The sequence below is a fragment of the Scleropages formosus genome, chromosome 19 (assembly GCF_900964775.1).
Source record: "Scleropages formosus chromosome 19, fSclFor1.1, whole genome shotgun sequence".
Taxonomy (NCBI): Eukaryota; Metazoa; Chordata; class Actinopteri; order Osteoglossiformes; family Osteoglossidae; genus Scleropages; species Scleropages formosus.
In genome coordinates, this window is record NC_041824.1 from 22,113,799 (window position 1) to 22,139,558 (window position 25,760).

Here is a 25,760-nt window from a genome sequence, read left to right on the forward strand (position 1 = left end):
TGGTAAACGTGCACTTGAAGGAAAACGAGAAGCATCTCAAGCGTACAGCAATCGATTTGGAGATGAAATTGAAAACAATAATGAAGTATGAAAGTGGACAAAGATTATCATCTATAGCATGAGAACTAGGTTTAGTGTATAGACTGAATACGATAGTGAAGGATGCTGGAATCTGACATATGTAACTTTTGACTTACGTAAGGGGTTGAAGAACGGTCTATTTGCGCAAGTCGAAGGGTGTCTATGTCTCATCACACACTAAAGTTCCATATCAAAACTGAGAAATTGAGAGGCTGAGACAATTCTCTACAAAAGCAGTTCTAAGAAACCCTTTATTGACCTGCGAGGAAGACAGAATGAGCCAGTCTCTGGTCTCTTACAGGGTTCATAAGATGTTCAGAAATATGGAGTAAAGAACTAGAATATATATGTATATATATATTTTATATAGGGAGTGAAAACACCAAAGCACAGAATCTATCATATATTCAATATGACACATCCATTCCAATGCAGGGAGCCATGCAAACATACAGGCTAAGTGGGTGCAGCTCATTTCCCCCAAAACTGCACGAACCTGTACATAATCTACTAGGGTTAAAAACTGAACATTCGCCCTGGCTACAAATTTCCTGAGTAACAATCCAGCACTACTGAGGTTATACCTACTGATAAACATTTCAAGTGACAGCTTATTTCAAGCAAATGTTTACTAAAAAAACAACACTCGAGATTAGAATACACTTCTCCTGCATGAAAACTAAATATTCTGCCTGCCAATTTTGAATCCACACATTTTGAATACACTCTCCAAGAAGAGGTAGAATCTAGTTTCCAGTTAGAGAGGCAAAGTCTGACTCAGACAGGGTAGCTCAAACTATGGCATAAAGCCATAAAGAGTTGTAAATCATAATCACTATGTATGATCATAATCACATAATAGTTTATTGTATAAAGCTGCATAAAGAATCCTCAATCAGTACTTTCTGACACCACGGTATACCAGTGACACCACAGCCAACAGGTGTCATGGGTGTAACAGCAACAAACTTACAAAGTAACATCAACTCCTAAATGCTGATAATGAGATATGCTGGACATACTATGTTGGGTCTCATATATACAATATATATATTTAAAAGAATGCATTCTGTACCACAAACCACTGGAAAACAAAAGCACAATAAGGAAACATGCACTTTTAATGTCCAGGCATACAGCCTGGGCTTGGCAAGTTCATAAACTCATCTCCCTGAAGCAGAACTTTGCACACGCAAATGGAAATTGTGTGTCTCGCTAACTGCTCACCGGCTTCTGCTTTCACTCAGAAAGCTTGCTTCCCCGTGAATGGAGAATATCTACAACAGCAAACACCTTACATCAGCGGTAAATTTGTATGACACAATTTAATATGATTTTAAGTATTCAGTTTTGCAATAATATAAATATTGAAATTACAGTATTTTGACACCCCCCCTTTTACATTTGGCACAGACAATGGATACAGAGGATATCAGCAAGGGACTTACACAGGTGAAGATGAAGTGCTGTCTAATATCTTTGAGATCCCCTCCCCAGGCAAAGGAATGTGTGACTTCTCCTCAGGTAGGACACACTCCTTTGGCGGGCCATTGTCATCAGCTTTATTAAGGAGCGAAAAGCATACAAAAAAACCTAAATGCCACAATTAAGACAGTAACTGAGAACATTAAACCGGATGAACGTAGAACGCAAGGGGAAAAACTACGGCCGATAGCACACAGAGAGGTCTGGTCAAGTTGTTCCTAAACTACCAGTATTCTTTCAACCCTGTCTAATGGTCAGAGATGCCACCTTCCAAGATTCTACATATGCCTCCTATGTCTTATCATTGTGTGAGGGTAAAACTACATGAAATTAAATATGTAAAGTTAAGAAATGATCCACAGCACACTCAGCACCAAATGTAAAAAGTCCATCTAGGTCCCTCTGTATAAACAAGCATACTGGATCTCAGTACACACATACTTCAATGAATACTTAGGTTCATTACCTCTGCTGCAATGTAACAGCACCCTCACGGTTTCCTCCCAGCATCCACAGACATGCATTTCAAGTGAACGGTTTACTTTAAAATGCCTGTAGTGTGTGAACGTATGCGTATTTGGCCTGCGATGGACTGAGATCCCATCCAGGATGTACCCTGCTTCAGGCTCTATGCTTCCAGGATAAGACCTCCTGTTAAACTAATGAAAATTTGTACATTTGCTGCTGCTTACACTTACTGCCATCTTCTGGAGATACTGCACTGTCATTGTCTTTTACACTTTTTGTAAGAACAATTTTCAAAGGGTGTTTGGAATGAAAAGATCTTCAGCCACAACATTTTTCAATACACCTGTTACAATTTGTACAAAGTATTCAGGTCATAAGTTTGTGTCTTCCATCTTTGTCTTTCCAGCTTATGAAGCAGGCAAGACACAAAGTTGCAACGAAGCAGAACTGCATTGCAGTTAAGGCTTTTTCTCTGCTTGATCTCTTCCCCCGAGAACTAATGCATGTCAAAGATAGTGAAGTTCATGCATTGCACTACACATATAAAAATTCTGTCCAGACATGTACAGCTTACCTGCCGTTTCAGAATCATTCTCCTCACAGTTGGATTTTTGCTCCTCCATCCCTACTCTCAACCCTGATCTCCCTCACAGAGACCTGGAACAACAGCCGATAAAAACAAACTCTTCATGAACAGTGCTGTCTACTTCGCGGTAGCAACATTAAAAGTTTACACCAATACATCTTATAGAAGTACCTTTAAGAGGGATAACATAACTGAAAATGCATATGGGGGGGCACATATGTACATAGAAAGAGTGATATTTCATCATTTATCGCCCCACCCTGTCGATCACATCTTCCAAGCCCCCCCTTTTGGGAAGTGATACAGGGCAATCGGGGACATTTAAAACAAAGCAGTGTCCCTTAACAACCTCTGAAAGCCACACTATAATCCATACCACACTTTCACAGAGACTAACAAACCCCTGCGGGCATCCAGCTCGTAAACTAATACAAGTGAAGACTTTGTGCTATCAATATCCATATCCCCTTTTTATTTAGTAGCCTCACTATTCATTTCCACTGACATTTATTCACTTACGGCATCTGACACTCTTCTCCAAAGCAAGTTGCAACGTTAAGTTAGTTACAGTTATTTACCCATTTACACAGCAGGATAATTTTACTGGAGCAACTGAGGGCAAGTACCTTGCTCAAGGGTACTACAGCCAGAGGTGGGATTCGAACCTACAACCTTTGGGTCCAAAGGCACCAGCTCTAACTACTGCACTAGCAGCTGTCCCACTAGCTGCCCATTACTTAGACATACACAATACATTCCTGTAAAGTATAACTATTTCTATAGTATTTATTGCACTTCTGACTTTACTTTGTTACAAAGTTTGTACAACTATGACTTTGATGTTGTTCGATCGTGTAAACGAGCATCAACGACCGTCACACTCACCCCTGTGCAAGGCAATAAATAAGTGTTACATAGCCATGGCAAAGTGGATTTGTGCAGATGGGGGAAAAGGGAATGAAAACAAGAGGCTAGTTGAAGAAAAAAAAAAAAAATGTTCTCTTTCTTTTGACACTTCCTGCTACGATTCGGAAACAAGTGATTCGTGTCCGAAACGCGTGCGAACGAGTGACGGCAGGAAATGTGTAAACAGGGGGAGCCTGAGCCGCCCGAACTAAGCAGGTCAACTAGCTCCAAATGCTAGAAATCCTCATGTACACGACCGCAGCTTTCGTTCACATCGCAAAGCATCACAAAAGACAGTTCGGAGAGCAAATCACAACCAGAATCATGATGGTAAATAAAATAATACAGTCAGTCGTTCCAATACAGACCGTAGTCGGATCAACTCAGCCGTCCATCATGATTTCCAAACTTTCAAACTTTTTGTTTGTCAAGCAGGCGAAGCAAGGTGACAAACTTCACTTCCGCTAAAGACGAAGATTTATGCAACACTTCTTCGGTTATTTGGAGAAGAGAAATATGGACACGCTCGCTAGGGAATTCTCAAAGTCGAGCAGAGAGGGAGCGCACTTGCTTCTGCGAGATTTCCGAAAACTGTTGGCACCGAATTCAGCAACATTCGCCAAGCGTTTCAGCAAAGGTCCCGTAGAGTCGCAGCTGTCGCTACTCACAGAGAGTCGCTCTCGGCAGCTTTACGGACACTTGCATACATCCGATTTTGAATATTGCTCTCTTTAAATAAAACTACCCCCAAAGGTAGAAACACAAAAGACAATACAACTTCCGTGTGCTGAACTTCCTGTACGGCGGAGGAACCGTGTAGAAACGTGGCGCGGGAAGAGATGGTTCCGCAGTGCTTGTGCACTCACTGTAAATGGCAGCTTGCAGAATACGTCAGTTAATTTTATCTTTTCAGTATCCGATTAATAGAAACACCTCACGTACACACAAAGTCACGGAAACTAAGCAACTCATTCCGACATTGTTTTTAAATAACGGCTTATTGCAATTCCATTTAAGAGGCATAAACAACTTGACGGGTTAGTTGAGAACCAGAAAATTCAAGCATGAATAGTACGGTATGAGTATTAGGGCTATAACTTGGACTTGCTTCGGTATTTCTTAGCACGTTGCTCCCCATTATTACATCTGTGTTCATCATTTAGATTAGAAGCCACTTTTTAAAAGTTATTTATTTTTTAAAAACCCAGGACAACTCAGGGCTGTTTGAGGCGCGAAATATAGCACTCTGTGTGTTCCGCAGAATTTGACGGACGTGACGGCAAATCCAAACCGTCAGCCGGTGCATTAATTTCCCATAAACGACTATACTTAACGATTCGGGAGTTGTGGTTCGACATCTGGCATCGGAATAACTGCCTTCAGCGCTCCCGAAACTGCTTCAATTTTGCCACAAGCCTTATCGTGACTTTCAGACGGTCGAGGAAACAGACTTGGATGTCGCCTCCTGGCGCGAACACTTCACCACAAACACTCACTGCCTTCGTGACACTAAATTACAGCCCGTTTCCTCCACTTCTGCAGACAGTTTGAGGGGGAAGTGGCTGATTCGAGTGTCTTGCAGCTCAATAAGCTATTCAGTTTCGAAATTCTCGCTCCTTTGATGTTTTACAGAAGCTGTATTTGTGAAAGAAAAATCCGTGTACAGAAGCATATTCCATGTATTTAGACTACTACGCATTGTCCTCATATTTGCTAAGAACTGTATTTCCCACATCTGCTGAACACTAGAACGTACTCTTTCTTGTAAAGTTTCTCCTCGTAATAATTACTCTATTCTGAAAAACGTTTCTCTCAGGTAAACAGGCTGCGTAACGGTTTTGTCTCAGGTGAAAATCTTAAACCTGCCTTGGATGCTGATCAAACAGTCCAGCTCCGTAGAATAACCGTTGGATATTTATCTTCAAAATATGTGGTAACGATTATGTTGTGGAAAAAAACAGCCTAATTTAACCCTGCTGTCGCCCAAGAGAAACATGATTCGGCACCGCGAACCAGCCTCTTTATTATCTCTTTTCATACATCGTGTGGGACACAAAACAGTCGCTCTATTATCCAAAAGTCTGGTTCCTTCGGCGCAGATACGTAACTAGTTTGCATGTTTAGTAGGATAGCCATTTTCTCCGTAAAGAAATGCGTTATTCGTAGTGGATTCTCAGTTCGAAGTGTTTGGGGAAACTCTGTGCTTTCTCTAATTCACTGAAAAATTCTCACACACTTCACACACAGCAAATTGACAACTGAATAAAAAGCACCCGCAGCAGAATACAGCTCACTTCCCAGCGGGAAAAGAGGAAACGGAGACAGCGCCGGACACTGGAAGACCGGAAGTTAGAAGCCGGAAGTTGACGCCACAATGTTGGAGGCAGCGCAACGCAAGACCTGCGCAAATACTAGAGAAGGTCTGTGGTGTGTAGCTGCGCCTATGTCTACTAAAAATAAAAAGCTGCATGTATTACCTACTGTGTTTTATCATTTTACCTTCTTGTATCTTACAAATTAAAGGATTTGTGAAGTCAGTATACCAGTGCACAATGGTATACTGTACTACCCAATGGTAATATTGGTAAAACACACCCTGCTTGTCCCAAGCAGGATCACAGCAAGCCAGAGCCTAACCCGGCAACACAGGACACAAGGGCAAAGAGAACACGCCCAGGACACAACACCAGGCTGTCACGAGGCACCCCAAGCAGGACTCGAACCCCAGACCCCCTGAGAGCAGGGACAGGCCAAACCCGCTGCACTGCTGCACCACCCCACCCCCACATTAGTAAAACATTTTTGTCTTAATTAACAAAACACGACTGTGTCGTTCGCATTTGGGCTTGCTGTATTACAAATGAATGTTATTACATTTTCTTAAAAAAACGGTGGTTGCAGCATTTGACGAAGACAGACGGGCTAAAAAAACCCCTGCAGCAGGTAGCGATCTGCACAACTTCCTGGAGGGAAAACAAACCGACTGTGAAGCCGACTAACTGTCACACCCAGCAGGATGTGCTCCAAGTGCCGAGCCAGTTCCTCAATTATCGCTACAAATGGGAGTGTCATCCAAACACACAGCAGCCTAAAGAGGATTACTGCTGTGCTGTAACTGCATAAATAACTGAAGGTTCGTGGAACCCATGACATATAAAAGCAGGGCATTTCTGAAAATTCCTAGTGGGAGTAGCTGGTAGAGCTGCTGCCTTTGTACCTAAAGATGGCAGGTTCAAATCCCACCTCTAGCAGTAGTACCCCTGAGAAAAATACTTATCCTTTCAAAAAAAAAAAAAAATTTTCCTGCAGTAAAATTACCCAGCTGTCTAAACAGGTAAGTAATTGAAAATTGCTTTGGAGAAAAGTATCAGATAAATGTAAAACACAGCTGCTAAGAGAATCACTGTCATCTGAGACATTGATTGATGTTGTGTGATATAAACTGACCACCAACTGACATCACCCAAAAGGAGACATAGTGGCACAGTGAGTAGCGGTGTTGTCTCGCAGTGCCTGGGTGGTGCAAGAGGACATGGATTTGATCTCTGCTTGGTGTGAGGAGTTTGTATGTTCTCCCCATGTCTGTATGGGTTTCTTCCAGGTGCTCTGGTTTCCTCCCATAGTCCAAAGACATGCTGTTGAGGTTCACCCCTAGTGTGTGAGTGACAGAGAGAGAGATAGAGTGTGTTCCACTGATGTATGGATGAGCGACCCAGTGTAAATAGTGTATCTAGCAGTGTAAGTCACCTTGGTGAATAAGGTGTGTGGGGTCGTAATACTACGTAGAGTTCATTGGAAGTTGTTTAGGAGAAAAGTGTCTGCTAAATGAAGTAACATAAATGTATCACAGTATTGGGACAAGCGGCTTCAGCCAGTCTCTGTGTGTGTGTGTGTGTGTGTGTGTGCGTGCGTGCGTGCGTGCGTGCGTGCGTGCGTGCGTGCGTGCGTGCGCGCGCGCGCTTGAGTCTGTGACATCAGGAGACTGATGTCTGAATGATCTGGGGCTCCCTGCTGCACTGCTATATTCTGCCCAGTGGGGAGCGCACTAACATTTGTGGACAATTAATAATAATTTTTTTAAAAATTTGATGTTCTCACGCTTTATAGGGTATATTTTTATAGTGGCCTGGGCAAATAGCATAGTAAATAGCCTTAAGAACTAAAACTCGATTCTTAGTTTAAATGATATTTCAATTATTAACCAGGAGTTTGCTGTTTAACCAGACCCCAACCTTCATAAAATACAAGGAGGTTCACTGAGCAGACCCGCTGACCAGTGGTTTTCCATCGAATTTTTCAAGAGAATGGGGTGTTTGATGCTGAAACCTGTTACACGCAGAGTACAGAGCAGGAAGTTAATTCTAACAGCAAATGCAGGATCCGTGAACTGTTGAAAGAGGGGAGGGAGGCTCCGTATCGAACGACTGGGAGAATGAAAGGAGGGCCTGCTGGGGCTGGTAGATCCGAAACACCCAGCTGTCGTACCTCTGGACCACCCTCAGACGTAGGAAACGATGTCAGAATTATAGTGGAGAAGAATACTTGCCATAAGCCCACTTAAGGAGCTGGTGCTTTTTGCAGCGCAAGGTGAACAAGGTCAGGTGGTGTGAAGCAGAAACAGCGCTAGAGAGGAAGACTGAGACGAACGGGTGGTGATACAACGGCATGCGAAGCACCTGAGGCACATACTGGCTTCTTATTAACCACTCGAGTGGCTGTTATATTCCTTAAGAAAAAAAAAAGTTGGACCCTCTTTACTCCATTGCTCCAGACCGTAAGTGTTTGTGGAAAACACCCCATCAATGCATCATACACTATATTTCTGCTATATATATTACGATATGGAGTCAGTATTATGTCACAGAGCAAAATGCCAGAGCAAAAAAAGTCATGAAATCTGTTAAAATGTACACTGAACAAGCAGTGATTTGGTCCCAGTGAACCACATCTGTGTTCAGCTGAGTGGTGATTTAAATAATTATGCTAAAATAACTATGGTTGTGCTTTCATGTGCTGCTGATTGAATCAACCGGATGATTTTAATGTAATTATTTATTAATAATTTTACTACGAACCTGTTGATGCAGGATTCAGTTTCCTTTTTGCGTGCCCTACATAATTATTCTCTGTGCTCGGCAATTAAGTTATTAATTAATCTAAAATAGGTTCGAAGCTCATTTATTTTGTTTTGCTTTGCTTCAGGAAAGAGCCAAATAATGCAATATCGTATCGCTGCACTTGCAGCTATTTTCTTTCATAACTGAAACTCGGTCTGAAATTCACACGCAGAGCCTTAGTCAAAATATTACACTCGTCCTTGAAGAGGCCTTGGCTGATAGAGGCGTTCCAGTATCTATAACTGTGTCATATTGCTAAGATAAATGACATAAACTCAACAAATGGGATTTAAATGATAGCGCGAAAGAAGGAAATATGTTATGGCTGTTTATGAAAAGTTATCCTTCAAATCCCCTCAGATGGTGAAGAATACGGGTACGAGTTTTTTCAAATTCTCTGCTGGAAATAAACACAGAGCCCAGCGACGGTCCTGGGAAATGACCAGCAGCCTGTTTTTACAGTTGTCTCTGGACTCTCCCTGCTGAAGGTGCCCTTTTTGAAAACTCTGCCATTCCAGACATTTATAGTTTCCCGCTGTGTGACACACTCAGTCACAACTGATTTAGCAACAATCATTAAGTGGGAAATAATTAATGCAAAAATAACACAAAGGTCAGAGGTGTAATGATACCGAGGACGGTGACGGGACACCGCTGTTTTTGTCTCGAACTTGAACTTCCCGTTGTTTTCGACCAGTCAGAATGTACGCCACGAAACATTCCGCCGGAAAACATAGTGAAACAACCAAACAGAATTTATAGAAAAAAATTAAATTATTATTATTTTTAATGACACTTTAAAAACACCAGTATTACAAATGACACAAAGGCATCATTAAGTTGAATAATTCAAATAAAATGATACATTTATATATTATGATTCCATAGGTAAAAAAATAAAGCTTTCGTTGGTTCTAGCCCATATTTATTTTCATTGTCTTCTTAGAATAATAAAAAGCTGATTTCACAAATTACACCTTTCAGTGTTTTAGTTCGTTCTTCCAGAAAAACACGACCGCGAACGCCACTTCCGAATGTTAATAAAACAAACGACAATTTTTCTGATATTTACCATAATATCTGGAAGCTATTGCAGCAGGATAAAGGATTTCATATTGGCTACGGAGTGCATTGCACCAGGAGCTGGTGAAAAGAACATCCTTTCCAGTGTAAAAACCTTAACTGTGTCTCCATGCGCAATGCGTGAGCAGCAGAAACGCTTCTCCGGGGCCTTCCACCTTCTCGAAACTTGCTTTATAACTTGCTAACATAAATATGACGGCAAAGAACGGTAACTGTAGGTAGAAGCACGCTGAATAAATAAATATGTTTTAAATGCACGTATGTGTCAATAACGGGCCTGACGTCGAATGGCTTCGAAGGGCAGCGAATGTTGTCAAGGAGCAGGAGGCAGCGTTCGGAAGTGCTGGCCGCACGCGGACCTTTCGCGGGACGTCGAGATGCGTTGCCCGCCGAATCGCCGGGTCTCTATGGATGAAACCTTTCCGGATCCAGAAGAATGCGGCCTAGAGCGTGGAGCAGCCGGGCGTACCAGTGCACCTTCGGTCCCCGGTCCCGCTCGCGGTCCTCACAGCTCGCCTCTGCGCTTCCCTGGGTCGAAGGCACGGGCCAAGTCCGGCGTCGCCGGGCACTAACGAAGGCTCCGTTCCCACCGGTTACGTTCAGGCCCTGGAGATTGCCGTGAGTGGCGCGGTTCTCAGAGAGGCCTTGCCCTTCCTTTGCAGAGTGGCCCCCTTCGATGCGTTTCCCCTGCAGCGGCTGTGTGACGGACAGCAGGAACCTCAGCGGCCAAAAGGCCCGGTGGGCGAGCGCGTGCTCCTCTAGAGCCGCGTAGCTGGAGGCCAGCACCCCTTCCACAAACAGGGTGCCGTGTTCAGTCAGGGGGGCGTAGACTCCCTTCCCTTCCTCCGCAGATATGGAGACAATCCGAGAGGGCCGCAGCCCCCCCTCGTCCCCCTGGACGAGGACGTAATGCCCCTGCTTAGCCCTGCTGGCAAACTGAGCTCGGAACTGGCTCGGGTGCGGGGCGCCACTCGGGGCGAGGAAGAGCAGGTGCGAAGGAGTGAGCGACAGCCTCTGGCCGTGCTCCGTGTGCAGAACTAGGAACCGGACTCTGCTTTCGGAGTCGCGGTGCAGGAAGAGCAGGACCCGGCTCGGCACGACCCGGCCGGACTCGGACAGAGCCGGTACCCTGTCTCCGGGCCGAAGGGAGGACATGGCGATCCGCCCCCCTCCCACCACGTGCACCTGGGCCCGTCCGGGGAAACAGCCCCCTTTCTCCACCGTCACCGAGTGATCTGAGGAGGAGGAGAAGAATGAAGTGGGACAGGAAGAAAGAGGCAGGGGAGAAAAAGAGAGAGACAAGGCTGTTAGCATAAACTCAAAGGTGAAAGTTTAAAATTTCAAAACAGAAACTGTCCCCTGCCATTCGAGGAAGATAAATACAAAGTGAAACATTTGCACTCGAGCTTTTGTTCTTGAGAGCTGATCAGTTTTTCTGTGCCAAAAATGAACGAATGGCTGTCGAAGTAAATTCTGAGTTCGAAACGGACGAACCCTTATCCCCGATTCCTCAAGAGAATTAAACCGTGGCGAACCGAGAGCGTCCCGGGCGATAGGGACGAGCGCGTGGCGAGCACCAGCGTCCAAGGAAAGCGGAAAAGCAGAAGAAGAACAATTCACACTGGACAGAAAAACTGTCCCACGGCAAACAGCATGAGCAGTTATGTGAAGCGAACGTGATGGCTGGGCGGCACAACGGCACAGCGGGTAGCACTGGTGCCTCATAGCTCCTAGGCTGTGGATTCTGCCGTGGGTTTCAATCCGAGACAGTCTGTGTGAAGTTTGAGTGTTTTCTCCAGGTCTATAAGTTGCCTGTAGTATGTGTATATATGAGAGTGTGTGTTTCCCACTGTCCTGTGCCTCTAGGCTAGGTCCTGAACCACTAAACATATGGTTATCGATAATGACTGGATAGATGATTATATTGTTTTCTACGCAAAGCAAAATTTTACAAATTGAAAGGAGATATTTATTACGTAGGGGGTGCGGTGGCGCAGTGGGTTGGACCGCAGTCCTGCTCTCTGGGGGGTCTGGGGTTCAAGTCCCGCTTGGGGTGCCTTACGGCGGACTGGCGTCCCGTCCTGGGTGTGTCCCCTTCCCCCTCCAGCCTTACGCCCTGTGTTGCCGGGTAGGCTCCGGTTCCCCGTGACCCCGTAAGGGACAAGCGGTTCTGAAAGTGTGTGTGTGTGTGTGTGTGTGTGTATTTATTACGTAGGGGGTGCGGTGGTGCAGTGGGTTTGACCGGGTCCTGCTCTCCGGTGGGTCTGGGGTTCGAGTCCCGCTTGGGGTGCCTTGTGATGGACTGGCGCTCCGTCCTGGGTGTGTTCTCTTCCCCTCCAGCCTTACGCCCTGTGTTGCTGGGTTAGGCTCCAGCTCCACGCGACCCCGCATGGGACAAGTGGTTTTGGACTCTGTCTCTCTCTGTGTGTGTGTGTGGGACACGATGGTGCAGAAGGTTTGGCCGGGTTCCACTCTTTGGTGGGTCTGGGGTTTGAGTCCTGCTTGGGGTGCCTTGAGATGGACAGGCGTCCCGTCCAGGGTGTGTCCCCTCCCCCTCCAACCCCATGCCCTGTGTTGCCGGGTTAGGCTCCAGTTCACTGTGACCCTGCTTGGGACAAGCAGTTTCAGACTGTACGTGTGTGTGTGTGTGTGTGTGTTTATTACATTACCCCTCAGCTTCTGCTTGGACTCTTGTGAAAAGTCGTTTGTTTAAAGGATGGTTTAGTCAAAATGTACCGACAAATACTTTGGTAGCATTTTAACATCAGAGACAGGATTTGACCAAGTTTGCATTGCGCCGTACGTTTTACCACAGCTTTTCATGCTTTCGGGGAGGGTGAGAAGTTTCACCGCAGGCGAGATGAGCCGAAGCTAGAGTGGCCAACTAACTCGCTGCGACGAAAATGCGAGAGGCGTGCGTGCGGCACGGGCCGACTCGTACCAGCCTTCACGGAGCAGTGCACGTGAGACTTGGACTCGTAGTGCACCCAGTCGAATCCGGCCTCCACGGCAAGCTGGGCCAGGAGGCCATACTTGGAGGCGTCGCGGTCCGAGGTCGTGATGTCCACGGCGCGGCCCTCGTAATGCAGAGAATTGGGAGGGTGGTGACCGTCTTCGTCCCAGGCCTCCGTCACGCGCAGGCGAACCCCAGGCCACTGGTTCATCACAGCGATGGCCAGTACGTTGAGGCAGTCTTTGCATCGCTGTTGGGGAGACGGTCTCGGGGTTAATGAGGAGTCTACTCTCTGCGAACAAGACGTCGAGACCAGTCGCTTGAGTAACGGACCTCCGTACGTTCACATTTACATTTACTCGTTTAGTGTACGCTTTTCTCCGAAACAACGTACAGCGCTGATTGAAAATATGCGAACTTTACATGGATGGCCATTATTCTTGTGTAAAATATTAAAATAAACTTAGAAAATTAATAAGCGATTATAATTTATGCAGCTGATCCTACTTACCTATTTGGTTTAACCACTGACATTTGGGGTTCACTTATTTTTACACCTGCACTACTTGTGTGTTTCTACTACACACATGATTTCCTCTAAAGCAACATACAGAACTGGTCATTTCACACCTATTATGTCACATGAGAAACAGTGATCTGCATTAAATAACCATTTTATGGTAAAACTAAGGGACAAGAGGGGTTCGCACACTTTCGAGCAGCACTGTACGTCTTGGAGAACAATACAAAAAGTGCATCACATCAACAGAAGGAGAGATTTGGATGCAGACGTGATTCTGGGGTACAGTCAATCAGTCACATACCACAGTAGACACCAGTGTACACTGCGCGAGTAGCTCCGCTTACATTTACATGTATTCATTTAGCAGACGCTTTGCTCCAAAGCAACGTACCATCTCAGCGAAAATACAATTTGTGCATTACATTAGGAGAGAGAGACATAGTGATTCTTAAGTAAACCTAGTTTGTTACTTTCTACTTTATGCACCGATCGCATTTAGGCCTTTTATTTTAAAATTATAAAACAGATTTAAAAAAAAAAAACACATTTTTCACATTACACATATAACGCTTACGAGATCAAGGGAGAGGTGAGTTTTGACAATGTAGAGAGAGTCTCAGCAGTTCTGAGTGCAGGGGGGTCAAGGTAAAGAATGTTCTACTTTTTTAACCTTTTTCCCGAAGACTCTTCTGGAAAGCGATCTTTAGATGCTCTTTCCCCCACAGTTGTGCATTTCGCATGAAAAGCTCTTGCTGCTCCACTACAGGCGGGGACACCTGCACACCCACAAGCACTTGTGCGTACAGGTAAACTCAAAAAGGAGCGGAATGTGTCACACGCGGAATGTTTCGCTAACAGAGGACAGACAGCTGCTGGGAAGAGCCTGGGTTCTGTCCATTGTCCCCCCTCTCCCATCTGGGTTTCATTCATGCGATATCTGTTTTGTCATCACGTTTTCAAACAGCCCCCCGACACAATCCCATCTTTGTCGCTTGGCCGTTGAATGTGTTTCTTGCTCTGGTTTCACACGTGTGACATCAGCATGTGCCGTCCCCTGTTTTCTGAGCGCTGGTAAAGGGCACCTCGGCCCCGCCTTGCTCAAACAATCAGAGCGGCGAAACAAAGGCCCTGTAGCCAATCTCCAGGCATTCCTTCGCAATTTGTGCAACGCGAAAGAACTTTCAAGGCCGTTTGTCTTTTTTTTTTTTTTTTTTTTCTTTCTGCTTGTGCCTTGTGCATTTTCTCCGTGTTCCTCCGGGAGCTTCTCGCTCAGAAGTCGCTTCTGTCTCCAGCGTCGCCCTGCGCTGCTTTGACTTCCACCCTCAGTCCATTTTTCCGGTGGGGACAAAGGACGTACAGACCCGCCTCGCAGCACGCGCTTCTCGGCTTTACCGTCTCGTACGCGACGGGGAGGACGAAACGAAAACTGCGCGCACACGTAGGCCAAAGAAGCTGGAAACAGTGTGCTCCTTCTGCTGTACCCTTAGTTAATGATCTGCACAGCTGAAGGCTCTGGAAGGAAAACTTGGGTGTGTGTCTCTCGCTCGGCCAGGGTGCGAGCTTACCTATATCCTCCAATTAGCGAGAAAACTTCTACCTACGAACTATGGGCCGAGAAGACGCGCACACACACACACACACACGCACACACACGCACACGCACACACACGCACACACACACACACGCACACACACACACACACACACACACACACACACACACACACACACACACACGCACACACACACAAGGTGTTAGCCATAATAAAGCAGCAGGACAGGGAAATCGGTGGAGGGGAGGTGGCAGGGAGCGGGGGAGCCAGGGCCAGCAGAGAGGCAAGGTCCAGGCTAAGTGAGAGGGCCGAGGGTGGAATGTCCGGGCAGGCAGAGGGGAATGTGACAGCAAGAGTGAGAAAGGAGGACGGAGAGTCAGAAAACAAACTGAAGGACATTTTTCTCGCACTGCAGAGCAGAGAGGCATTTCATTGTCACAACTACAATAGGGGCTTTTCCAACGGTGCCATTACTTCAGCAGGCGGGAATTTCGGACAGGCGACCCCGCAGAGCCTCTAAAAGATGCACAAAGGATCCCTTTGAAAGTTGGGCAAAGGAGAGGGCACGAGCGCACATACATGCGCTCGACTTTGGATCGGGTACCGAGAGGCCAGATACTTAGACACGGATATTTACATATGTAGCCAGACAAGGAGAGAATGGACTCCATACTTAGCAGCTGAAAGAGTGTACACACAGCATTGCATAACACAATTGGACCGTTTCTGCCTGTCATCTCTCCGTAATCGATGAGCGGGCCCGACTCACGAACGATCACCGGTGAGAAAATTGTTTTTTCACTAGTGCAAAATATTTTCCATACAGATGCTATACGTGTAGTGCAGACCCGAAAAGCAGCGCTTTTAATTCCACGGTCATTCGCCGAAATCTTTACCGTCGGCAGAACACGTGAAATTCCAAATGATACATCTTGAAGTCACACTTTAGTTCAAGGACAACTTTTTATTGCTGGACATGGAACAAACCGAGTATGTGTCCTTATCAGGTAAATGTCACAAATAATGACTTGCAGTTCATACCGGTGCTAGACCCTCTAAATAAGTTGAAGACAATTTTATTCTTGGGCGATCTTATCCAGCACAAGATACATTTATTAATTCAGCAAGATGCTTTTCACCAAAGCCACTTACAATGTTAATCTCCCTACAATATTTACCCTTTTATATGCAGCTGGGTAACTATATTGGAGCAATTTAGGGTAAGTACCTTAATCGAGGGTATTATAGCTGGAGGTGGGTTTCGAACCTGGGACATTCAGGTCCAAAGGCTGCAGCAGCTCTGACCACCACTCTACCAGCTGCCCCCATGTATGGATGGTGAAGATGTGCTTGAATCCAAATGCGTAACAGCGATGCCACTAAACTAAAGGTACGAAAGGTGCGAATGTTGGCTTACCTAGAGCGGAAGAGCCTGTTGCTCTACCTGTCATTGAAAGCTCTTTATTGCCAAATGACAAAAAAGGCAACAGGAGCTACTGTACAGAGACAGATGAAACTGGTGCAACAGCTAAAATTCTGCTGACTAATCAAAAAAACTACGGGGTGTATTTTGAAAATGAACATAACGGCCCAGTTTCCAAAGCGCAAATCAGGATAACAGCAATAGCGCAGTATAATTTTATGGTGTGTTGCATTTCCTGAAATGATTTACTCCTCAATTAATAATTAAAAAAAAAAACTAGGCTGGAAAACCACTGTGTCTGCAGTGGCCGGGATTTTATCGCCCGACTTGGAAAAACAAAGGACTGTTTGAGGCTTAGAGTTGGTGTATTTGTCCTCGCTCATCATCATAGCAGAAACACACTTCCGATTTCATCTTCACCATGAAGCAACACGTATGAAAAACAGGCGTGAGAGCTGAGATACGGCAAGAGTGAAGGTCGCAAGAGTTCATCAGGGAATCTCTGTGAGTCACGTGAAACGCACGGTGCCCCCTGTCCTGGTGAATTAATAACCAGGTAGAGGAATATCGAAATATTACATCTTTCCTGACATGGCACAGACACAGTTAAGTGGAGGGAACAGTAGAGCAGGTGTCCTGCAGGTAGATCCCTATCATTATTATTATTATTATTATTATTATTATTATTATTATTATTATCAGAATCAGATTTATTTGGCCAAGTACGCAAATGCATACAAGGAATTTTGCTTTGATTCCCAATGGCTCATACTGTAGAGTAGACCAAAAAACAACATACATATACCATATACACACATATAAACATACATACACACAGGGATTCATTTGAGGGGGGTAAATAATGGGGGATGAAATAAATAATGAGGGATCGATTAAATAACGAAGGAGGGGAATAATTAAGAGGGAAAAAGTATTGCAGCGGAAAATTTAAACATTAACAACAGTCAGCTGTTCATGGACATAACAGCGTGGGGAAAGAGACCGATTTTGTATCTTGTTGTTTTGGCGCACAGTGATGTGTAGCTCCTACCGGATGGGAGAAGTTCAAAAAAGCTTTGGCCTGGGCAAGAGGGGTCTGTCACGATTTTCCCTGCCCGTCTCCTGATTCTGGAGCAGTACAGGTCCTGGAGGCATGGCAGTCTGGAACCAATGAGCTTTTCTGCAGACCTGACTATATGATGCAGCCTTATTATTATTATTATTATTATTATTATTATTAACTGAGCATCCTTGGGATGAACTTGAACCAAGCACTACATAGCAGAGAGCAAAAACTTTGTAAAAAAAAAATTTTGGCAGATGAACAAAATCGTGTTTCCGACTCCAGTGCATGATAATAATTTTGTTTGTAATGCAAAATGTAAAGATGAGAAATGTTTCCTTTAAAAAGTGGAAAAAAAAAACATGTGAATGATTAGACATAAACACACACACACACATTTTCCGAACCGCTTGTCCCATACGGGGTCACGGGGAACCGGAGCCTACGCGGCAACACAGGGCGTAAGGCCGGAGGGGGAGAGGACACACCCAGGACAGGACGCCAGTCCGCCGCAAGGCACCCCAAGTGGGACATGAACCCCAGACCCACCGGAGAGCAGGACCCGGTCCAACCCACTGCGCCACCGCATCCCCCTAGACATAAATATCTGGAATAAATTGTCAGTAGAAAATTCTGGCAAAACGGGTAAATTTGTTTTTTTTTTTTAGTAATAAATGAAAGATTAAATTAGAGCTAACGCGAAGCCCCCCACCCCACCCCACCCCACCCCGTGCGCTCTTACCTTGGTCATGAAGCGGTCCGCTTTGGTGTTCTCCTCGTCTTTGAAGATGACGTCGGGGTTGTAGTTGCACACGAGCTCGTTGAAGCGCTCCGAGTTGCGCGTGATCTTGCCCTCTGACCTCCCGCTCGCGCCCAGGTTGTTCTCCGAGAAATTGGGGACGAACTGCTTGTAAGCCATGGGGGTCACTCTGCGGCCTTTGGGACGAACCCCGTAATTCGGGCCCGGCCCGCATCCCTGGACCACGACGCAGGTCCAGGTGCAGAGTGTGAGCAGGCCGAGCCGTGCCAGCCTTGGCCACGAGGGCGGCGACATTGGCGCAGGGACAGGGGAAGGGGCAGGTGCAGGGGGGCGGGGGAGGGGGAGGGAGGTGATTAGCCCACCTGGCGGGCAGCTTCGCGGGCACGTGCTGCCATCCGAAGTGGGCGAGCGGCGCGGCTCACACTTTCCGCACGACAACGTGCAGCCAAAGAGCAGCTTCTACAGAACTTTTAATAGGAGATGATAATAATAATAATAATAATAATAATAATAATACCTATTCAATTATTATCTGATGCTTATCATAGCCAAAAAAAAAAATCTCCTTAATACGTTCGTGTGTTTAACTATGTTTCCTACTGCACGCGGAGGTAGATCATTTTCGTTATTTATTTATAACACTGTTAAACGAAATGCAAAAAGTTCCCTTTTAACGTCGTAGGTAAATTTGACACACACACACAAAAAACAACTAACTAAGAGAACTTTAACAGCGCGATCTTTTTCTTCCCTCGACCTCCTACTGGTTTATTTAAAACGTGTGTTGCCGCGAAACAATAAAGCCGAATAAACTCGTTCCACGCGAGCGCTGTGTAAGAGCGCGTCCGAAAGTCACCGTTCTGTCGGCAGCACGTGCGGTGCGCCGCGCGGCTCCGCTCGCGCAGCTCGGCTCGCGCAGCCCTCGCTCGCAGGTGTCAGTTCCAGGTGGTGTCAGTCGCAGGCGCTAAAGGGGCTCCTCTGCGCACTCCCGTGTCGTCGCGCGTTCCTAGAGGCAGCGCTGCTCTTGCCTTCCCCCTCTAGTACCATGGTGATCCCATGCCATGCGCGTGCCCCGCAGCCCGGCTTCACTCTGCGCGTCCTTGGCGAGCGTCACCTCCTCCGGAGAGCGTGCGCTGCTGGACGCTCCGCTCCGCTCCTGCCATCGGGTCTTTAATAATGTGGACGCAGGATCGCCCTCCCTTCCTGCGCCTTCGCCACTGACAGCTGCGCACACGCCCACCTCCATCTGACGTCCAGTCAACCGCTCCTTTTTTTGTTTTTTGTTTTCTTTTTTTTTCTTTTTTTTTTAAAAAAAAAAATAATAATTTCTTTCTCTACCAGCAAGCAAACCTTTCTTTTATGGTTACTTACTGGGCGCAGCAGGCAGTGCCAAACTGACAGTGTCCCACTGCACCCTCAAGGGTCTTTGTTTTAGCCCCTAGTATCTTTGATCAAAGTACTTTACCTTGAGTGGATACAGTAAGTATACTCTGTTGAATAAAAGTGTGACTCACTTGTGCAACACTGTATGTCGCTGAAGAGAAAGGCGTTACCTAAATAAAAATAATACATTTATAATGAAAATAAATAAATATAAATAAAAATACATTTCTATATATAACATCGGAGGGCGTGGTGACGCAGTGGGTTTGGCCGGGTCCTGCTCTTTGGCAGGTCTGGGGTTCGAGTCCTGCTTGGGGTCCCTTGCGATGGACTGGCGTCCCGTCCTGGGTGTGTCCCCTCCCCCTCCAGTCTTGCGCCCTGTGTTACCGAGTTAGGTTCTGGTTCGCCACAAGCCGTTTCAAACGGTGCGTGTGAGACAGACAAGTGACATCCGCATCACTTTCGGAAGCATTTGTGGAATCCCATGCGCTGTGTCAAGCGAACGATACGCAGAAAAAGTGTAAATGAAACCTTTACAGCGATTATTAATAACCGGCCTAATTGATCACGCTAGTGTCCGTTGTTTTTCTGCATGTTCTTAAGGCTAGACTGTTTTTCATTGCTCTTCCATTGTGGTGTATAAATAGCGTGTATTAAAGGTGAGGACCCGTGACTCCAAGTCAGGGCTCCCTCTGACAGTTTCCTGCTCGGGAGACTCCCCAGCCCTGACACAGACACAGACACTGACATTCAAAGGGCCCTCCCTTTGTTCCTAGCAGAATCAGGGGACCCCCAGTGACACGCAGCCCCTGACCCTCTGCACTGAAGAGCTCTTAACTGGAAACACCCTAGTCAGCTTCAGCCGTGTATTATTTTTAACCGCAGCAGAACAATAGCTTGGAATTTTAAAAAAGCCAGAGAAACCCATAAGATAATGATATAATACCAGCAAAAGAAGGAGGAGAAAAATGCGCGTGAAAAATATCCATATCCTTTAACAAAGAGTGCATTTCCAGGATTATGACAAGTCTGATAATTTAAATTAGAATAAATCAACCTGCAGAGGCAAAGGGTCAAACTGTTTTGCACGGGTCACCGACAGCGAGGCTTCCTGGAAATGCCCACACGCCGGAGAGGCGAGGTGCACGCTAGCGCGTGCGGTATATACTCTTACATTCGCGAAGCAGTTGGAAAACAAGAGTGAGGAAGGACTGCTGTGTGGGAATATCGTACATAAACATCGCTGTAATCCAGCTCCGTCTCTTTAACCCCTCGTGGTGTAGGGTCTTGCCGGGTCTTCCGACTGGCACTTGCTGCGTTTTTACGTGTTCTCTCCCTTTTCCCTCCCAGCTCGGCTGTGGTCAGTAGCCCAGTTCTGATGTCTGCCCTTTCAAGCATGACACCCACGTCAACCGGAGGGATGAACACAGACTCACACCTCCTCCGATGTGCATACTGTGAGGCCTCCCACTCACCTCCTCTTACTGTACTCCATCGGGCAACATGACGTGCTTGGTAGGAGGCCCATGTTCGGAGCCACTTTTAATAATCATACAAAGGCTTAAAACGTGAAGTGAGAAATAAACTATTAAATAAACATCGAGAGAGGTGTGGAATCAGTGGAAAATCCCTTAGGTGGAGCTCAAATGTAAAGCAGGCCCGAAACATACAATATTTGTTTGACTGGTTCGTTTGCTTTTTCTGCTAGGGCTTGAGGTCATTTTTCTCTATGGACTTTTTTATGGGAACGTCGGTAACCTCACGAAGACCTCTTCGGATCTGCGGATCTGCTGCTCGTCAACAATCTCGAAGATGGAGCATCGGGAATGAAACATCTCTCCAGATTTAGACACCGTGCAACCCTGGACCAAGTTTCAAAGCGCTCCGGAGAAGGCCAGAATGTTCAAGGGAGGGATGGTGCGTCTGTCTAAATCCAGACGCGGAGGAAGGTCGAGGGTGGGTTCGAGTACACAAAGGGACAATATCCCAAATAATCTCGAAATCAAAGGGAAAGTCAATCGAAAGGAGAAACGTTTTAATTGGGACAATTAGTGACGTTGAAGTCCTTTTCCGAAGAAGAGAAGTCAAAGCGCTTGCATTAGACATTAAAAGGAACGGAAGGAAGCAAACTTGTGTGCGAGAGAAATTGATTTCATGCAATTATTACAAGTTTTTAGAATTGCATACTCTCCCACCCTTACCCCCCCCCTTGGCTCCCAACCACCCTCGCTCCCCCACTTCAGGATGGGAGTATGGCGTTGTGAATAGCTTGGCTTCCTGCGCAGCCACAGCACAGAAAACGAGATCTTTCCTGCCCGAGTTACTCTGCCCCGTGTACTTTCCTACTGCTGCAGGACTGATCTCACACCTGTCCTCACAGTCGCCCAGTCTGGAGCCTCCTCTCCCCACAGCACCGAAGCGCCTTCCCAGCATACGGCACATCTCTGCTACTGGAAAACCTCTCAAGGTTAACATGTCCCACTCTTTGTCCGTCCTCACGGTTTCCCCTTAAATCAATACCCTTCAGCACATCACTGTCAACATGTACCTTTTCGGGGTTTTGCCAGCGGAGCATAAAAACACAGTAACTTGGCTTGTGTGATGTTATTCACTCTTCTCCAAAGCAACTTGCAATGTTAAGCCGCTTACACTACGCCCATTTGTTCAGCTGGGTATCTTTTTTTTACCAGAGCAATTTAGGGTAAGTACCTTCTCAAGCGTACTGCGGCTAGTGGTGGGATTCAAGCTTCCAGCCTCGAGAGTCCAGAGGCAGCAGCTCTAACCACAGTGCCACTAGGTTCCCCTTAAAGCCCCATCGTGTTGCATCTGCTCTCTCTACCCAGAAAATGGCACAGCGAGTAGAGCTGCTGTTTCACAGTGCCTGGGTGGTGTGAGAGGATGTGGGTTTGATTCCTGCTCAGTCTGTGTGGAGTTTACATGTTCTCCCTGTGTCCCCTCTGGGTCCTCTGGTTTCCTCTCACAGTCCAAAGACATGCTGTTCAGGTTCACTCATAGTGTGTGAGTGACAGAGAGAGAGTGTGTGTTTCACTGATGTTATGGATGAGTGACCCAGTGTAAGTAGTGTATCTGGCAGCGTAAGTCACTGCGGTGAATAAGGTGTGTGGGCTGGTAAGTCTACATAGTATCCGTTGTAAGTCGCTCTGGAGAAAAGCGTCTGCTAAAAATGTAAGGTCTCCAGCACTGGCTGGGATCCAAACCCAGATCTCCAAATTGGAAGGCGAGACTCGAACCGCCAAAGTCTCGGCCGAACGTGGAACGTCGAGAGAGGAGAGGCGAAGCGTCTGTTGGTTCGCGCAAGCTGAGCAGATCTGCCTCCCGAGAGAAGACGGGAGCAGGAGCTCCTCTTCCCACCATGCAACGCTCTCTGACCCCCTTATCAGCGCAGGAAGAAAAGGGTGGTGGCAGCTGCGTGTGTGAGTGTGTCGTTCGCTGCGTATTTTTTTGCTCCTGGCACAAGGTTTTAAAGAGCGTCCGCATTGTTTATGCATTATTTCGACGCGTTCCAAAGTGACCACAATGCGGCACGAGGTCAAAGACGTAAAACCACAACGCGTCCGTGTGTGACGCGCTGACGGCAATTACATGATCCTGGTACTTCTGGAAATATCAAGGTAATCTGTGTATCTGTGTGGATGCTGCAGGAGGCTGGACAATGGCTAACCCGGGTGGAACCTTCCTGTCGTGAAGCGGACAGGTCAGAGGTCAAGTCCGCAAACAGGCCAGACACACGTTACCCGCACTCATTCAGCACTTCTCCAGAGGCCGCCCGGCGTAAACCGGGAGCAGTTGCCAGAACTTTCCGCGCCGCAGCTGAGCGGTTCCATCCGACCGGCGCAGAGGCACGCGGGATCGGTACGTGGCCGCGAGTGTCCGGCGGCGTGGTGCCCGAGCGCGCGAGAGCGACACGGAGACGGAGCGCCGCCGCGAGAAGAGTGTGCGCGGGAAGCCCGTCGGAAACGAGCGCGCCACGAGCGCGGGGCGAGCGTGCATGCGGGGCGGGGGTGCGCGGGGCCCGGCGGACAGTGTGACCCATTATCAGTTGATTAAGAAGAAAGTCTCGCCTTTTCCTGCGAGCTCTGTTCTGCTCGCCGGTGGCTAACAGCAGGAATAATAGCTCCTAATGCACTTTGGCACGCGCTTCAAACGGCTGCCTGTCAGGAAAACTAATCTGTGTCTTTTTCCCCCCTTCATTCTCGTGTTTTGACAATAAAGATAGCCTATCGCATCCCGTTACAGGCGGCCCACGTCCCGTTTAGTCTGCCGTGCGGAGAAATGGTGGTACGAGTCGCCGCGAGCTCCCCGGGTTCTCGCCTCTGGTCACAGAGGGATCTGCCTTCGTTTCTCGCCCTTCCACCGCGGCAAGAGCAGCACATGTATTCGGCGGGAAAAGGGAGCTCTCGAAGCAGCGATACGTTCACGCCATCCCAGTGGTCACGGTGTTTCGGTGAACGGTATTACTGAGCCGCGGGCTGTGCCAATGATGCCTAACCCCAGCATGTAGAAAAGGATGAAAAGGACCAGGGGGTGCGGTGGCACAGTGGGTTGGACTGGGTCCTGCTCTCTAGCGGGTCTGGGGTTTGAGTCCCGCTTTGGGTGCCTTGTGATGGACTGGCATCCTGTCCTGGGTGTGTCCCCTCCAGCCTTACGCCCTGAGTTGCTGGGTTAGGCTCTGGTTCCCCACAACCCCATATGAGACAAGCAGTTCAGAAAGCATGTGTGTGTGAAAATGACCAAGGGTATTGTGGCAGTAGACAGCATAGGGGTCAGACCATCACCTGCTGTTTCACACATATCTAACACTTTTCTCCATCCTCACTTCACTACTAATTACTCACCTACTTACACAGACTAGTTATTTTACTGGAGCAATTTACTTTAAGTACCCTGCTCAAGGGTACTACAGCCAGAGGTGCAGTTTGAACCTGCAACCTTCGGGTCCAAAGGCAGCAGCTGCAACCGTTAAGCGACTAGCTGTCCGTGTGCTTTTCCTGGTATTTGAAGGACGTACCCTGCTTGCGCGGCACCCACAATATTGGTGCCTCTCATTCGGTACAGTAAAAATTTCCCAGCAATGTAAACGGTAAATTATAGCGAATGGCTTAGTAGAGGAACCTGCTGTGGTAAATCACTACTTATGATGGCTTACCAAAGGTGGCAACCTGCTGAACTCTTCTCTTTTGAGGAGATACCACATTCTTCAGTTGAGAAACACACACACACTGATTGGCCCTGGGTGGGATAAGATGCGACCCAGACGTTTTGTACATGATAGCGGCGATAAGCACGGCTGCGGAGCTTCCGTATTCCCTTTGTCCCTTTTCTCCCAGCCTGCGACTTCTTGAAAATGATACCTTGATGGGCGACACCTTAGATGGTTTCATGACGGAAATTTCCGGCTGCTGCTCCAAACGTCTTGCCCAGCGGTCAGACGCCATCTCGCCAGAGGAGCCTCTCGTTCCTTTGAACACCTAGCAAGAAAAAATGTATTTCATACAAATAACAGGTCTTTAAAACCTCATTTTCGAAATGACCCTCAAAATACTATTCAGAGAATTCATGCCAACAGGGAATAACCTGAAATTCACGCTATGATAGCGTCTCAGCCTGGAAATTTTTACATCTCACCTTAGAAATAAATCTGCACTTGTTTTACCCCCCCGCCATCAAAACTTGTATAAAAATGTGAGAAATCCTACCTTTAACAACCTTAATCACAAATGTTACATTTTGCGTTTTCAGTAAGAGAAGCACATAGGAAAATGGAAACTTCCCCATGTAGACAAGAAATGCCAGTTTTGCTGCCCTACTACTAAGGAAACAAAATTAAGAAAAAATGATTTTGTTATGGGGGGCGCGGTGGCGCAGTGGGTTGACCGGGTCCTGCTCTCTGGTGGGTCTGGGGTTTGAGTCCCGCTTGGGGTGCCTTGCGACGGACTGGCGTCCCGTCCTGGGTGTGTCCCCTCCCCCTCCGGCCTTACGCCCTGTGTTGCCGGGTTGGGCTCCGGTTCCCCGCGACCCTGTATGGGACAAGCGGTTCTGAAAATGTGTGTGTGTGTGTGATTTTGTTATTCAATCCTCATGCTCAACTTGCCAAGTATGAAGTTTTACAGGTCCTGATTTAGTCCTCTTTCCTTTTTCACAAATGTGCATTTTAATCTAATAATAGAATAGTTGGTGTGGTGGCGCAGTGGGTTGGACCAGGTCCTGCTCTTCGGTGGGCCTGGGGGTTGAGTCCTGCTTGGGGTGCCTTGCAACAGAGTGGTGTGGTGTCCCGTCCTGGGTGTGTCCCCTTCCTCCTCCAGCCTTATGCCCTGTGTTGCCAGGTTAGGCTCTGGCTCCCTGTGACCCTGAATGG

General features: G+C 47.0%; 2 protein-coding genes across 2 annotated transcripts in view; both read right to left on the reverse strand.

Moving 5' to 3' along the window:
• The window catches only part of kmt2d (lysine (K)-specific methyltransferase 2D), a 32,131-nt gene extending 27,812 nt beyond the window's left edge, over positions 1-4,319 (reverse strand). The window contains exons 1-3 of the mRNA XM_018760422.2: positions 4,094-4,319; positions 2,609-2,691; positions 1,530-1,641 (exon numbers count right to left, since the gene is read on the reverse strand). Of these exons, the coding sequence (XP_018615938.2) occupies positions 1,530-1,641; positions 2,609-2,657 (161 nt within the window). The 5' untranslated portion in view covers positions 2,658-2,691; positions 4,094-4,319. The remainder of the gene's footprint in view (positions 1-1,529; positions 1,642-2,608; positions 2,692-4,093) is intronic.
• A 5,241-nt stretch (positions 4,320-9,560) lies between these two features.
• Positions 9,561-19,154, reverse strand: dhh (desert hedgehog signaling molecule). Its single transcript, XM_018760224.2, has 3 exons — positions 17,984-19,154; positions 12,668-12,929; positions 9,561-10,961 (listed from the first exon to the last, which is right to left on the reverse strand). Exons 1-3 carry the CDS (start codon positions 18,293-18,295, stop codon positions 10,132-10,134), a joined length of 1,404 nt encoding a protein of 467 aa, XP_018615740.1. The 5' UTR covers positions 18,296-19,154; the 3' UTR covers positions 9,561-10,131.
• Between the last annotated feature and the right edge of the window lie 6,606 nt (positions 19,155-25,760).

Excerpts from the sequence above, each read along its gene's own strand:
- dhh (XM_018760224.2), bottom strand. The coding sequence starts at position 18,295 with ATGTCGCCGCCCTCGTGGCCAAGGCTGGCACGGCTCGGCCTGCTCACA. Across the intron at positions 12,930-17,983 it reads CGGACCGCTTCATGACCAAG|CGATGCAAAGACTGCCTCAA; the intron begins GTAAGAGCGCAC and ends TCTCCCCAACAG. Across the intron at positions 10,962-12,667 it reads GCACTGCTCCGTGAAGGCTG|ATCACTCGGTGACGGTGGAG; the intron begins GTACGAGTCGGC and ends CCTCCTCCTCAG.